The 15,503-nt window shown below is 29.3% G+C and overlaps 1 protein-coding gene across 1 annotated transcript; it reads left to right on the top strand.

The window, feature by feature from the left end:
• The first annotated feature begins 5,355 nt into the window (after window positions 1-5,355).
• LOC132735159 (alpha-(1,6)-fucosyltransferase-like) lies at window positions 5,356-12,210 on the top strand. The gene is made up of 8 exons (XM_060722076.1): window positions 5,356-5,476; window positions 6,617-6,722; window positions 7,740-7,791; window positions 8,529-8,711; window positions 9,003-9,237; window positions 10,089-10,268; window positions 10,588-10,741; window positions 11,213-12,210. The coding sequence occupies exons 1-8, from the start codon at window positions 5,445-5,447 to the stop codon at window positions 11,387-11,389; spliced, it is 1,119 nt and encodes a 372-aa protein (XP_060578059.1). The 5' UTR covers window positions 5,356-5,444; the 3' UTR covers window positions 11,390-12,210.
• The last annotated feature ends 3,293 nt before the right edge of the window (window positions 12,211-15,503 follow it).

The raw sequence follows: 15,503 nt of genomic DNA, 5'->3' as shown, positions 1-15,503 counted from the left end.
TTTATATAAATAGATAGCTGGTTGATAATAATATGTTACTACTAGCTTAAAAAATATAATATTAATATCAATTTTTGATAGCTTTTAAATATTTTTCTTATATTTGTTTTATTTACTACATATTCTCATTGTAACAATATTATGTATGATGGAAAATGTTAAATAAAGTAACGAATTGTTACAAAAATAAAACAAATGTTTGCCTTACATTATTACCCTCCATTTTGTCATTGATCATACCATCTTTATTAAAACGGGGATAAACCAGATATCATGAAACATTTTCATCTACATGAATAACAATTAAAGACATAGATCATACTAACGCATGAGGAATGTATTGAACAGAATTAGACCATATGCGAACACCCATACTGATTTCGGAGAATGAACTGCATTAATGACAGTATTACTTACCCATTTAAAAGTATTATTTTCCTCTATGTATACGTATGTGTGCTCATCAAATAACGATTTCCAACATTATCCTTAGAAAATAAACCCATATAAAAAGATAGAGGAATATCATCCGCAAAACGGACAGGTACAATGCGTTTGAGGTTTAAAAGATAGGGGAATTATTCTCCTATGTCAGCCAACACTCTATCTCGTAAATTTATTGCTGAAAAAGTGCCTTGAGGTAGATCCCCGGAAAAAGGACATCTGGAATTTCCTTTTATATTCTGGAACGCAGTATATGATTTTTTTTAGACTTTATTAATTATATTGCTTGATCCAAGTTAAAGGACATTTTCAATCATTACATATATTATCATTTATAACTTTTAATGAAAGTCTCATTCCTTTAATAATAATGTCATAACTGTAACTCTTTAAATACAGAAATATTATAAGTCTCATCATATCAATATACTAAGATATACATGTATGCACATAACATTAATAATTCCCAGTTGAGTGTCTAAACATTAAATGCATATCTCTTACAGTAACAAATATGTCCCTCTTTTTACCTTCCATTTGACTGTACTATATAACTAACTGCATATACATGTATATCAAGTATTTAAAATTGATAACTTCAGGATGTTATCCTTTCTCTGTTTTAAATATATAGACATGTCTCAGTACCTTTATGCATAGCTTTAATTTTCTACTTTTCATTTTTACCAAAGGTTATTCTATTAACAATTTATATACAAACACATAGAAAATAATAATTAGTTTCACGTAGTGATTAGAAGATTCCTGTAGCAGAATACCTGTAGGTTAATTTGTACTAACTGCACAAACTAAAAAAAATCCAGTCCATAAGCCAGTAAAATAAAAATCTATCAATATTCACTCCTCAGGGTCTCTATGCTTTGGATGACCTTACAACTGGTAATTTGTATACAAAAAATATAGTTAGTAATACCTAAGATAGACAGAAAAGAACAAATAATTTAGTAAACTTGAGTTACTTCCCCTTAAAATAGAGAAAACCTGAAACCCAAAAGCAGGCTCAGTTTTATTAAGTCATGTAAAGTAGTGGTAGTAAGTTAGATGGTCATGTGACAGCAGTAATTGCAGAAAATCGGATATTTTTCAACATCCGGATATTGGTACACTTTGTAAAAACAATCATTCTGTGCAATAGATTAACGTAATATGGATAAAATCAATAGGATAATCATTTACAACAGTTCCATTCCTATCCTAATACTCATTTGCAGGTGAACGTTCTTCTTGTAGGAAAATTTTGAAAATATATAAATGAATGAAAAAGAATACGGCATCAATGTAGACCACAACGATATTCGAAATCCGGGTTTTAGTATTGCCAATAAAGGTAAGGGACAAGCTGTTAAACTGAGCCTGCAATTTTGTGAAAATAACATCACAATGTACATGCTTTTTACATGAAGTTATCAAATACAAATATAACAACATATTTGTACACTTGGTTTTTACGAATCAAAATAAAATTAATTAACACAACATGACATCAACTGCAAATAATAACAGCTAGCTCCTTCCATAGGACAAAACAAAAAGCATTCCATAAGACACGACGCCGCTCATCGGCGTCGCCAATAAACATTTGCAATGTAAACTGGACAAGGCATCGCTTCATTCTTTTGTTCCCGCTATTTTGATCCGTATTGTTTTAAACTTTTCATTTTGTTCAAGAAAAAACAACTCTAGGTATATATTCGGTTGCGCTTTTTATGCTTTCTTCGCATATCTTTAGCCAAAACTTAAATAAATAATAAACATATAAACTAATGACGTAACGTAAAGAAAAAAAACGGGAACGTTAAACAATAACGTATTCCCATGCAAACACAATATGGTAATTTATACCGTAAAATTATAATATTACGGACATTTAGGATAATCAGTACAATCAGGCAGTTAATAAATGGCATTTATTAAAGGGAGAGGCTCAAATCGAAACGACGCCCTGAGTAAGCTAGATAAGTTGTTACTCCATAGCTTGCCATACTTTTGTTAATTATTTATGGGTATCAAATTTGATCATAAGCAGACTTATAACCGTATAGCTTGCATTCAATATAATTTGACCTTTACATGAAACATATTAAATAATATATCGACATTAGTGGTCTCCTTAAAGCAAAATAGTAAATTTTCATTTAATTCTTAGTTTATAACTTACCGAAATGTAAAATCACAAACGTTTTAACTTACTTTTATAACTGACGAATAATTGTAAAAAAACAAGGTTTCTCAAACGACGAGTAAAATCTATGAGAACAATGTTCGCGATATCGTGATGTCTGTTTTTTGTTGTTGTTTTTTTAAGTTGTATTAAAGTTACATTAAATAAATATGTAAAACATATTTTACAGTCGGACTAAAAACCAAGCATTATACAGTTTCATTAACCTTTTTAACAGTAGTGTTGTAAATCTCGCCAAACATTGTTCATAAATAAGGATTATAATCGGAAAACCCGACGGTAACACTAAAGTTCGTATACGAATTTTAACATGCAAATGAAAACTTTAATCAGCTCGTGTATGTGCTACGTCACATTGCTTTAGTTGCTATACAGAACACAGCAACTACGAGATTTTCATGTGCAAACACGCTTTAACCGTTTTAGCTTCACGGTACACTTGGCATGGCGTTCAGGAAAGAGTAATCATCAGATAAAAATATTAAGTTTGTATGAAAACATCCGTTACAATGCGGAAATATACCGTTATATTAGGACTGCTACTTATCGCAATGTTTGTTGATTTAATATTGATGTACGGATAAACCGAAGGCGGAGTTTCTTATGCAAACAGAAATTGTACTTACGATTTCGCCACAATGAGGTCGCAGATATGTATGCTTATAAAACTCATTCTGGTTGTCTTGACACCATAATAAGATCTGGTGTGGATATCAAACCCAATGTATAAATGAAATGTCGCTATTTCTGTTTTTATGAAATTTATTTAAAGTAGCTTTAATGTTTCGCATGAAGAGAGAAAAACTTCTATTTTGACTACATGTTAACGCTTATTTAACTGATATATTTAGTGGGTTGTCGATCTCTGTGTGAAAAGAAGTGATAGCAGTAAGTTATGAGTTAATGATTTCTACTGAAACTTTATGTTTGAAATATATTTTTTTTTTGCTTAAAACAAATATGAGTGTATGTTGAAAAACACCAACAAAATTTGAAATGACCAATTAGAACAACATTTTGTTAATAATAAAAAAGAAATCAACAACAGTTGAACATAGAACACATAGCAATGTGATGTCAACGGTAAAAACCGTTGCGAAAGGAATGTCATACAAAATTAAGCGATTGTTGACTGAAACATAATAGAAATTGTATAACTGTTGGTGAGTGATTAATTTGATGATGTTTACCAAACATTTTATTTCAGCATTTGGAAAAACATGAATTGGTAAGAGCTTTACTTTTTTAGGATTTTTAGGATTATATATGTCTATAAAAAAGTCCAGATTATCGATATATATATAAATGTATGAATTTATATATATATATATTGTTTGATACAAGTCGATACCAACTCAATTTAAATTTTGGTTTATTAAGATTTTATATTAAGCCAAAAGTCAAAACAATTGAATGAAGTTATAACAACGTTTAAGTCATTAATTATATTTTATATGAAAATATGTACACAAATATAATAAAGATGTCAATTTGTGATTATTCATCAATATTGTTAGACATTTACGTTTTACTTTTAAACTAGAAGTAATTCCCATAGACGTATGTGTAGATTGAAACTGATTGATGCATAAGACAACACAGATAATACTTAATTAATCAGAACAGTTTTCAAAATGTATTCATAAATGCGTTTTGACAGCAACATCAACTTTTTCACCAGTGTTATCTTTGTCCTTCAAAAAAGTATTCTAACTAACCTTTTTATTCGAAACTCAGCCTGCTACAATTTTGAAAGAAAAATAGATAAAATAGAATAAAATCGATGCCTAATCATTATTTGCCACAGCACTTGTTGGTGAGTTGTTCAATTACTTAACGCAGATTTTGTGTAATTTTCCAAAATCAAAGTATGTCAATGTTTAATAAATGAGTTTGTCACCCACCTGGTATTTTCTCCTGTGTTTTATCAAAACTACTTTTTTATAGTTGATTGTATGTTTTGAATTATATGTTCTATGAATTAGGCTGAAATTTTGCAATCGACATTTAATACACTTTCATGGCTCCAAATTTCAGTAAGCTTCAAATCATTGATTGTGCAAAAGGTTACCTGACTTTGCCATAGTAACTTAGAAAGTTCATTTTATGTATCGACGCTAACCGATCATTTATAACAATGTTTAAAGAATTTATTTTTTTTTTCATCTGTTCCCGGAATGTTCATTTCAAATATGTTATTTTCTTTTTTATTTACGTTTGCATTTTTATCAAATATTTATTCTGTAATTTCTTATCTTGTAAACAATTATCTTAAGAATTTTAATTGTAAATTTGATACGTCCGATTGTTTTGTTTATATGTATACTTTTTTATTATTTGTTTGCTATCGGCGTTGTTTTGTTTTAATGAATTCAGTTTAATTGCTATTAAAATAATTTAGCTTCATGCATTCATGGATGACATTTTTCTGCTAATACCACCTGTTCCTGAAAAACGTGAACTATTTCTTCTTTGCTCTAAATTCTAATTGCATGTTCAACGTTAAGGTTTTGAACAGGCGGCTGACATCGGGTCTCCAAAGTGTTGTTTTTACTTATTTTGGTTTTGTGCATTTTTCTGGCAATCGTCTCTTGTTTCAGTTCAGGAGGAATGCCTTATGATATTAAGTTCCCAGTAAGTTAATATTACTTAAAATTTAATGCTTTAGTTTTCTTATTGATATTAAGTTATGTTATCAAGTTATTTTAGGTTGAAAAAAAAAATAAAGGCGTTTCTCGTAATAGTGCTATCATTTGGAGTTTACCAATTGTATCTCACATGGCGGCTAACGCTTCCTATGCGGATAAAGAACACACATAGAGACGCACCGTAAGTTGTTAAACAACGAAATAATATTAACTTCACAATAATGTTTATCTGAGTTTTAAAACAGAAATTTTATCAAAGTGTTAAGAATAAGTCTCATATACTATCGGTAAAACCTCCGAAAATGTAAGCCCCATCATGTGTTGGTATTTTTAAGTTATTTAGAAAACAGTAAGTATCAGGAAAATGCTTGACAATGATTAAGATGCAACTATTATATGGAATAAGATAACACCACAACCTACTTAACATCATCTTATATGACCAAAATCGTCAATGTAGCTTAAAAATGAAGAAAATGGATGCTTAGTCGTAATGGTTGAAACAGAATCTGAACATCTAGCTGGAAACTTCCATTCTTAGCGTAAAATATATGCAAGTCAATTCAAATAAAATGCTTATAGGAATACTGTATTTGGTTACAACAATTAACTAAAAAGGCATTATTTATTTTTGATATTGATCAATGCTTTAAATAAATTGGTTACATTTCATAGGAGTATTCAGTTTTAATTCACAAAAAAAAAAAAATAATTCAACTGCAAAAATTAAGGAAATAAACCAACTAGATAAGGTTCAAACAATAAATAAAAACCGTTTACGATCCCTTTATGTTTTATTTCCTTTTAACGCTATATCATTAAATCATTAAAAGAAGTGGCTCTTTTCCATATAATTTTCTTGATTTTTTTATATCTTCTCCAATTTAATTTTCTTGAAATTCATCTGACAACTAATCTGACAACTAATGTTAAAATACTTCCCTTATAAACATTTGTTTCACTCATGCAGAAGTCTTGAAAACAATTTACCATGTTACATAAATTAGATTATTAGCATTAAAACCTTTTGATTTTGGTGTCCTGATAAATGGAGTTTGACATGAATCATTTTTAGTTTCTGGTACTTTTAATTTAATTAAAGTTATCACTGTAAGAATCTTTATGGCAGTCAATATACGACTTTTAACATAATTAAAATAAATTCACATTCAGAAAAACAATCATGCTTTTAAACCAGTATTTACAGTTTATCAAAGTCATGTTTGCCATTTCTAGAAAAATCGTTTTTGAGGAATACTGTGCCATGACAATATATTGCATAAGGTGTTTGCAAGTGTAATGACATTTTCTTATTCTGCAGTGATGATCGAACTAACAATGAAGGCGAACACCATGAAAATAACACGGCACCAGAAGACTACAAACTGATTGCTGCTTATGTACAAGATAAATTGTATGAGATACAGGTATGGTTTTGAAAACTGTATCACTCACTTTACTTTTGTTGTGTTTCATAGCTGATTCAATAATAATGATAATTGTTATACGGAGTCTCTAAGCAGTCAATGACCAAGTTACAACATGTTTAAAATACAGCAGCTAGAATTGTGACCAAAACACTCAAATATGACCACATAACACCTATCTTCCGTGAACTTCACTGGCTTCCGGTAGAGTATCGGGTCGAATATAAAATTTTGACTGATACATATAAATCCCTCATCGATCAATCACCAGCCTATATAAAAGACATGATAAACGTGTACATCCCAGTCAGAAATTTGAGGTCCCAGAATAACTCAATGACATTAGTTTTGCCTAAATCTCGGACAGTACGATATGGTGACAGGTGCTTCCAGACAGTCGCAGCGAACGCGTTACCATCTGTCATTTGAGACTGTAATACCTTGCCAAATTTTAAGAGAGCTCTGAAAACACATTATTTCATAAAGTTCTATGGACGCTAGTTTCATAAAACAACATACATGTACTACTTTTGCTATATTATCACTGTAAATTGTGTGTTTGATTTTATGTCTAAGGGTTTTACTTTATAATTCGTTTCTTTTTTACTTTTGTTTGTTACTTTTTTAACACTCTTATTTCGTTCAAATCTTTTACAGGATAATATAATTGAGACTTGATTTTAAACTGAATGTGTCTGTATTTCTTACCATCCTTTATTGACTTTAGATTATCATTATTGTTTAATAGGTTTACTTAATTAATATCGTACCATATGATTATGTTTTATCAGATTATGTAAAGCACTCTTGAACATTTATTATTTATGAAAAGATAGCTATAGAAATGTGGTATATAATAATAATAATAATAATAATAATAATAATAATGAAAATACATTACAGACAGTTACTTTGCTTGAGTGCAAAATAGAAATACTCTTATTTTAAATATGTCAAACATAATTGTGTTGTTTTTGCTTCTTTTAATCGTATCTACTTCTACTTTTTTTCATACAGAATCCACAGTCATGTGAGTCAGCAAAAAAGGTTGTTTGTGATCTGCCACGAAGTAAGACTTATGAAGTAAATAAAAAAATACTCTTAAATTTATTGTCTTATAAAATTAAGTTTCAGTATTACCAATTTATATTTATTTTTCTTTGTTACTTTTTATAAGGTAAATTTAAATTGTTTATAAGTTGTTGTTGTTAATTTTTGCAGCGACTTTTTTCCGGTCAGTTTCAAAACGAAGAGAATGCTTTTCATGTATTGGTTACATTGATTGTCCTACACTATTACTTGTTTCGTTTTAAATAATAACGGCATGTTAGCTAAACTAGTTATCTACCAATAAATAATTCAAACCGCTAAAATAATCGTCGGATACTTTAGTTGACGTCGGTTTTATGTGGGTTTTCTATCAATTGCCTAAAATAAAAGATACTAACAGAGTATATGTTTCCACACGTCATTTAACGCTGACCAAAGCATGCATAATTTGATATTGATGTGTTTGGTTGCAAGTATTAACTGTTGTACCGATTTCCATTGATACCTATCAACAAATGCGAAATGTGAGAAAGTTAAAGGTCGTGTTATGTGACTTAGACCTTGATAAAATGAGCCGTATATTTTAAATCATGTTTTTTCTTCGCAGAAATAAAGTCCGCAGAAATATAAACATGCCAAACACGAAAAATAAAACAAAACACTTTCAAGATATAATTGTTATTTTCAACTTGTTTCTTTTTCAATATACATGATTTGTTTTAATTCTTCTTCTTTAACAAAGCTTTGTCATTTAAGCTGGATTCGGGAGTCAGGTACATCTCTTGACAGTCTGTTTTACAGTGGGATTTATGACTCACAGGACAGTCATCTGTCGGAAGGGACAATCTGTGTACGAACAAAATGGATGGGGAGACCTTTTTCTTCCGCTTAGCAAGAATTGCTCACAATTATCGAACCAAACAGTTCTTAAAGTCACAAGTAAAATATTTTATTATATTGTTAATAGCATATTGTGAGATAGTTATATAATACAAGTACACGCATTTGTTAAATATAAGTCGTTACTCGGATTTAAAGAAAGTTATGTATTTGAATTATAATTTGCGAATATAGACATTATTAATACGGATGATTCGTTGCTGACACAATTTTTTTATCTTTGTTTGTTATTTTGTTGCTGGAGTAAAAAAGTAAAGAAACTCAGCTTCAAATATTGAGTTTGTTACATATATTTTTTCGTATTGTCTCTTTTTTGCATTTGACATACAGCTCTTTCCAAGACTGAGAATATTCCAGTGATACAGGTTGCTTTCGGACCAACATATATTAAGCTTGAACGATCAATTCCTGAAAACATAAGAAAACGGGTATTACGTTTCCACCCAGACCCACAGCTTTGGTGGGCCGGTCAAATGATTTCTTATATCTTAAGACCTACTATACGCCTCAATAACCTCATCACTGAATCACGAGTGTCACTTGGCTTCAAGAAAGTGATTGTTGGGTATAATAAATTCCTATCTACTAAACTATCGGCTAAATATTTTTATGTTACTACAATTACCGCTACTACTGGGACTAATATGCTATTACTGATTGCGCGACTGCAGCCGATATTGCTATTTTGGCTAATGCGAATGTCATCACTTCCACTGTTGCATTTCTACTTCAAACGTAACTGCTACTGTTTTGTCTGCACATGCTGCTGCAGCTACTTTTACTACAACTGCTATCCCGCAACTGCACTTTTCTTTTCAACTTCCATAATCATTGCGACTACTTCTGTAACTGTCACCACTATTTCTGCTTTTGCTGCTAATGCACCTGTTATTACTATCACTGTTCCATCGACTGCAAAATGATATTGAAGTGAATGCGACTCCTGCAAATGCACCTTAACCAGCAAATAACTTCTAATTGTTGTTTTGGTGTAATTCCTGACTAACTTCTATTTCTTCAATTTAAACAACCAAAAATACGTCAACATTAAGCATTAGTGTTTTGCTGCAAACAGATCACAGTTTTATTGCTGGTATTAAATAAAGCAATACACGCCAAGCATTTAAATTATATCTATATTCCTTTTTGATAAAAAGACAGGGATGATTATGATTATGAGTATGATATATTTTATAACTTATTAATTCATGCGTTTATCATAGTCATAAAACATGTTTCATAGCAAAATATGCAAAAAAATGACATGCTTTAAAAGAACTATATAATTATATATAAGTAATTAATAAGTAATACAATTTCAATAATCAGACTGATATATATATATATATATATATATATATATATATATATATATATATATATATATATATTATTATTATTATTATTATATTACAGGCTACACATTCGGAGAACAGACAAATTAAAGGAAGCTTACTACTATAACGTTACAGAATATATGAAAGCTGCAGATAATTGGTTTAATATATATGAACAAAGTACTGGGAGAGCTGTTAAAACGCGCAAAATATTCCTTGTTACTGACGAGCCTAGTGTTGTATCAGAGGCAAATCAATTGTAAATATTTGTTGTTATATCATCTTTTTTATTTATTTAATTTTGGTTAATTTTTGGATTCATTCTATAATATGACTTACCGTTTCAATATGTTTCTTATATAATTGAAATTATTATAACATATATAAACACTAACTTTTTATTTTTGCAAGGCTTGAATTATGAAATTTCAATGCACATAAAATCATCACAATATTCATTTTAAAACAGCTTAGATTCATATCGTTGTTTATATTGCGAGTATACATATGCTTCTTGGTTATAAATATTATACAATATTTAAATTTGATTTTTATTTATAACAAGTTTATTGTTTCAGGTTTTCTAACTACACAGTTATAAATAATATGAATGCAACTGTAGCGGCAAGTAAATATACATTGCGATTAAAATATTCGTCTCTAAAAGACACCATCAATGACATATTTCTATTGTCAATGTGCGACTACATCGTCTGTACCATGTCATCTAACGTATGTTTTTTTTTTGTTGTTTTTTTATTATTATTTTTCTCACACATTAGAACTACTACGAATAATGTTTAGTTTATATATATATATATTTATTTATATATTTGGGTGACACGATGTGTTTTGATAAGCACACATCTCGTCAATAAATAAGCATAATTCTCAGCCGTGAACGTTTGCATTCAAACGTAAAATTGTGCAAATTTATGAAATAAGATTTATAAAGACAGTTTAACTTGCTTGATCATTATGTATTAAACAGTTATTAGACTTAGATTCTATATCACAAACCTTGAGAAAATATTTGTAAATTATTTGAGCTCACCTCAATAATTATGATCAAATGAGTTTGATTTTATGTACCATTATAATTAGAAACAATAGCTATTTCCATGTTCATATTTCGAACGAATTTGATTTTGCCAAAATGTGACAAATATAAAAATTGTCACTTTATTTTTTACTTTTTTTCAGATATGTAGACTTGCTTTTGAACTCATGCAAACACGACATAAGGATGGCTCAAAATATGCAAAGTCTTTAGACTGTGAATACTTTATACATAAACTTTACAAAAGGCAATGTGATTTAAAACCTGAACGTGATAGACAATTTAATAACACTTACACCAATTTGAAGTTATGGTCATGAATAGGATTCATTCGAGGGATCTTAATTTTCACTGTAAAAATCAAAATCAAAATGTATAATATATTTTAAGATCAATTTAATTTCGTCCTTTTGTCATGTGTCATAATATTGTATACAGTAAATAAAACGTCGAAATTAACAACATTATACATTCATGCAACAACATTTTTTTTTTGTCAAACAGTCAGGGTATCGATATTATTGAGCTGATATGTACAATTTTTATAGAAATATCTGACTTGTAATCTATCATGACTGATTGTTTCAAATCATGTTTGGGTGCGTGAAATAAAAAAAAATGTCGTCCGAGAAGGCCGCCAGAAAATTAGAAAATCGCTATTTACTTTATATTAATGTCGGCTATTATATCAATTGTGTTTAGTATATAATACATATACTATTTAGTATATTATACTAACCTTATATATATTATAAGTATATATGTTAAGTATATATATATCATAAGCTTAAGGCAGACATAAAGTAAATTTAAATCAGCATTTCGGCAGACGATGAACTTAGGCAGACATTTTTAGTTTTGGACTTCAACCACTCTCTAAATGTAATTTATTAACAGAAGTTTTGTTTTTTCACAGATGATTTCGGTACATTTGTTTGATAAAAAATGTTTTTTGATTTAAAATATTTTTTATAAAATACATTTTGTGTTTGTTAAAATCATCTCCATATATATTGTCAACACTACCAAAAACCAACCTTAGGCAGAAATTTTGTAATTCTTAGATTTACGAAAAATATGAAGTATGTTTTGTATTTGAAACTATTTTATTGTCTTTATGTCATCAGAGATTTGTATTATGCTGATAAATGTGGAATATATAACATAATAAAAAAATGTTGTTGTTTTTTTCATGTCCATCCATATTACATTTTCCGTTTTAAAATGTATGAGTCTGCCTAAAACTGGTTCTAGTTAATATTTTTGTATCCGACTTATCCGTCATACTTTCGTTGTTACAAGTGAATATTAACAATTCCTACTTGTATTTTGTACTATTGTGTGTAGAAAGTATAAAGTACAGCAAATGTCATGCCCCGTGAGACTCAACTGGCACAATAGATGTTTGTCTTGACACGAAGGGCTACCATCGTCTATAAATAAAAAACCCTAAAGCGCACAATTTGTTGGGCTAATTAAAATATCAGAAACCACGGACTTTAATTGAATTGTAATATAAATCCGTGCAGATTTAAATAAAAATACCATATTATGAATACTATTATATACATGGGATTTTATTTAAATCGTTCTTTTTTTGTTTTGGATAGAATTTTGGGAACTGCAAAGACGGTCAATAACGGTATAACAGAGTGTATCGATAGATCTGGCAATGAAACCAACGATTGACGTATGACTGATAAAGGGTAAATGCTGAATATTTCATATCGCCATTTTTATTGGTTATTGGTATATCGGTACCTGTCATTGCAGTTATATTCAGATCATATAATAAAGTGTGATACATTTGTATATTTGCAAGCATATTTCTTTCGAAAGACAATTTTTTTTTATTACAATGGAGTCTTTGCAACTAATAATTAATCACAGGAAAAATGTTAATGTATAAATAAACAATATAGTAGAAACGCGTTGAAATACAATGTATGTTTTATTATATATAGCAAGAACATCTATGTGTACTGCGATTAAATATACATGTTATCTCTGAAAACTGATTAATAAAACCCCATAGCAAAAGTTTTGAACAATGGGGACAATACATTTTCAATTTTCTATGTAGTTTTGACAGCAAAATTTTTAAACAAAAGATTTTTGTAAAAATATTTAGGTTTAAGTTTAAAAATAAAGTTATTTTGGGAATTTAAATTAATCAGTAAAAAAAACTAGAAAAAATTTGTTTAAGCATTTTTGAAAAAACAAAAACTTTTTTTCATCTTCCCACATTCAGTTTTTTTTCCTTTTTTTTGTGAAGGGTGCCTGTTGGGCTTTAATTATCCCCACGCGGGGTTTTAATATTACCACGCTTTGTGTTATTACCCGGGGGTTCTTTAATTATCACAGGGTTTTGGGTAGTCCCCTTTTAAAATTTTCACACGGAGGGGTTTTATATTTACACTTAAAATCTTAAATTTATATATTTTTTTTTCCTAAAAAAATTTCCGCGTTTAATGGTGGTATATTTTATTATAAAAGCTTATGATTTTCCACCGCATAGGGGTATCTTAAAGTGTAAACTTAAGACAGAAAATGTTATTTCCTAAACATCAGCGTGCAATCTTTCGATACAGACATTAATATAAATAATGCCTGATACAATTGAAAAATATGTTTCAGTTTAGGTTTCTCTGTTTCAAAAAAGTTTAAAAAAAGTCTGTTTCATGGATTTCCCTTCGTTTTTTTATTTATATTAGTCCCCCTTTTTAGCTGATATATGTTAAGGTTTATTTGTTGCGCTTTGTGTGTTTGCATGTAATTCAAGATAATAGTAAAATACAAAATTAAATGAAAAAAAAAAATAAATAAATAAATAAAAGGAAGACTCGAAATGGCAAAAATCTAGTTATAGTAATGGTGTGAAAAAGGGTTAAGTATACGGAAAGCAGAGGTCCATGAAGGTGTGAATTCTTATTTAATTGGCATGACATTTCCGTAATATTAAACTTATATAAAAACCTCGTTCCGTTTTGATACACCAAAGAATGTATATGGCTGCTGTCAATTGACTCATGAACCTGAAAAAAGTGTTGATCTGTATAACTTCGAGGTTATATTTGTTGATTATGAACTTTCCCGCTATAGTTTATATATTGTGTGATATTTATATATGGTTCTTAGCCTCGTTTATTATGTTCATTGCAAATGTATTATTACCTCATGTTGTCATGTTTGCATGATCTGAGTGGAATAAAGAATAGAATAGCAATGTAACTCAGAAATATGTCAGGGATATGTTTGCGAAAAAGTTGTCAGTTATTTCAGAAATATCCATTACATATATATCATTATAGAAGTTTTCAACAAATAAGACATCAACACTATTTCAGTAGTTTATGAAAAATAAAAAAGATTGCTGTCGTATTTCATATAATGAATATGAAATTTTCTCAATTAAAACAGTTTTCACGTGAAATGTAAAAAGGCACGCTAAAGGATTCGCGCTAATAACATAATAATTATAATGTGATATAAAAGTCAGTTAAATTCAGTATATGTTAAAAGTAGCTCTTATTATTCATCAGTGTACCTTAAGAATTTGATAACACATCTTCTAATCTTAAGGTAAAGATAAATTGGTGCAGGTTGATGCTGGCTAAATAGTCCGAAATGAAGGGGAAAACATGTAAGCCATATAATAAGGTTATTGTTGTTGCAATGCTACTAAATAACAGAAACCCTCTTAGTAACAAAAGCTATTCATTGTGTTGGTTATGAATTTCGCTCTAGTGGTGTGTGGTAATACCGTGATGATCACACGTACGGTCATAATTATACTTAATCAGACATACTGGTTATACACTTTTTTCCAAATGGTTTTCCGCAATATAATTTCTTTTTCAATAATACGGCATTTTATGGATTTCTTTTTTATGACAACAAGACGACCAATCGTTATGAATAATCATAGTTTTGTTTTTAAAGTTTTTTTTTTAATTACAAAGAAAATATCTTTCAATGACGATAGTACTGGTACTGACCACATTCAATGGCAATGATGATATTGGTTGTCGCCATGCAGCTCCACATAGTTATGATGACCCTCTTAGTAATTATAATAATCATTGTGTTAGTGATTATGAGAAATATTTCCACGCGTGTGATTATTTCGCGGCGGCGTAATAATCAAACGGTTAGGGGTAGTGCCGTTAAAATCACACGTACGGTCTTAGATGTACTCCAAAATAGTTAAATCATACACCATTTTATTTTAAAATGAATTCCGCATCTAATAGTATAATTTTTGTGAGAATTAATTAATTTTCTAACACACGGGAGTGTTTTTAAAAAGCATGTATTGCAGCGATTTTTAAATAATTATGACAACCTTCGTTATGAATAATTATAATCATGTTCTGCAGACATTTTCACACAAAATCTTACGACAATTTTTTGTCGTAAGAGAAATCTTACGAT

Source organism: Ruditapes philippinarum, unplaced genomic scaffold (genome assembly GCF_026571515.1).
Source record: "Ruditapes philippinarum isolate M1 unplaced genomic scaffold, ASM2657151v2 ctg6494_1_1_1_1, whole genome shotgun sequence".
Taxonomy (NCBI): Eukaryota; Metazoa; Mollusca; class Bivalvia; order Venerida; family Veneridae; genus Ruditapes; species Ruditapes philippinarum.
Note: the sequence above shows the minus strand (reverse complement) of the source record. Positions and strands in the feature narration are given on the sequence as shown.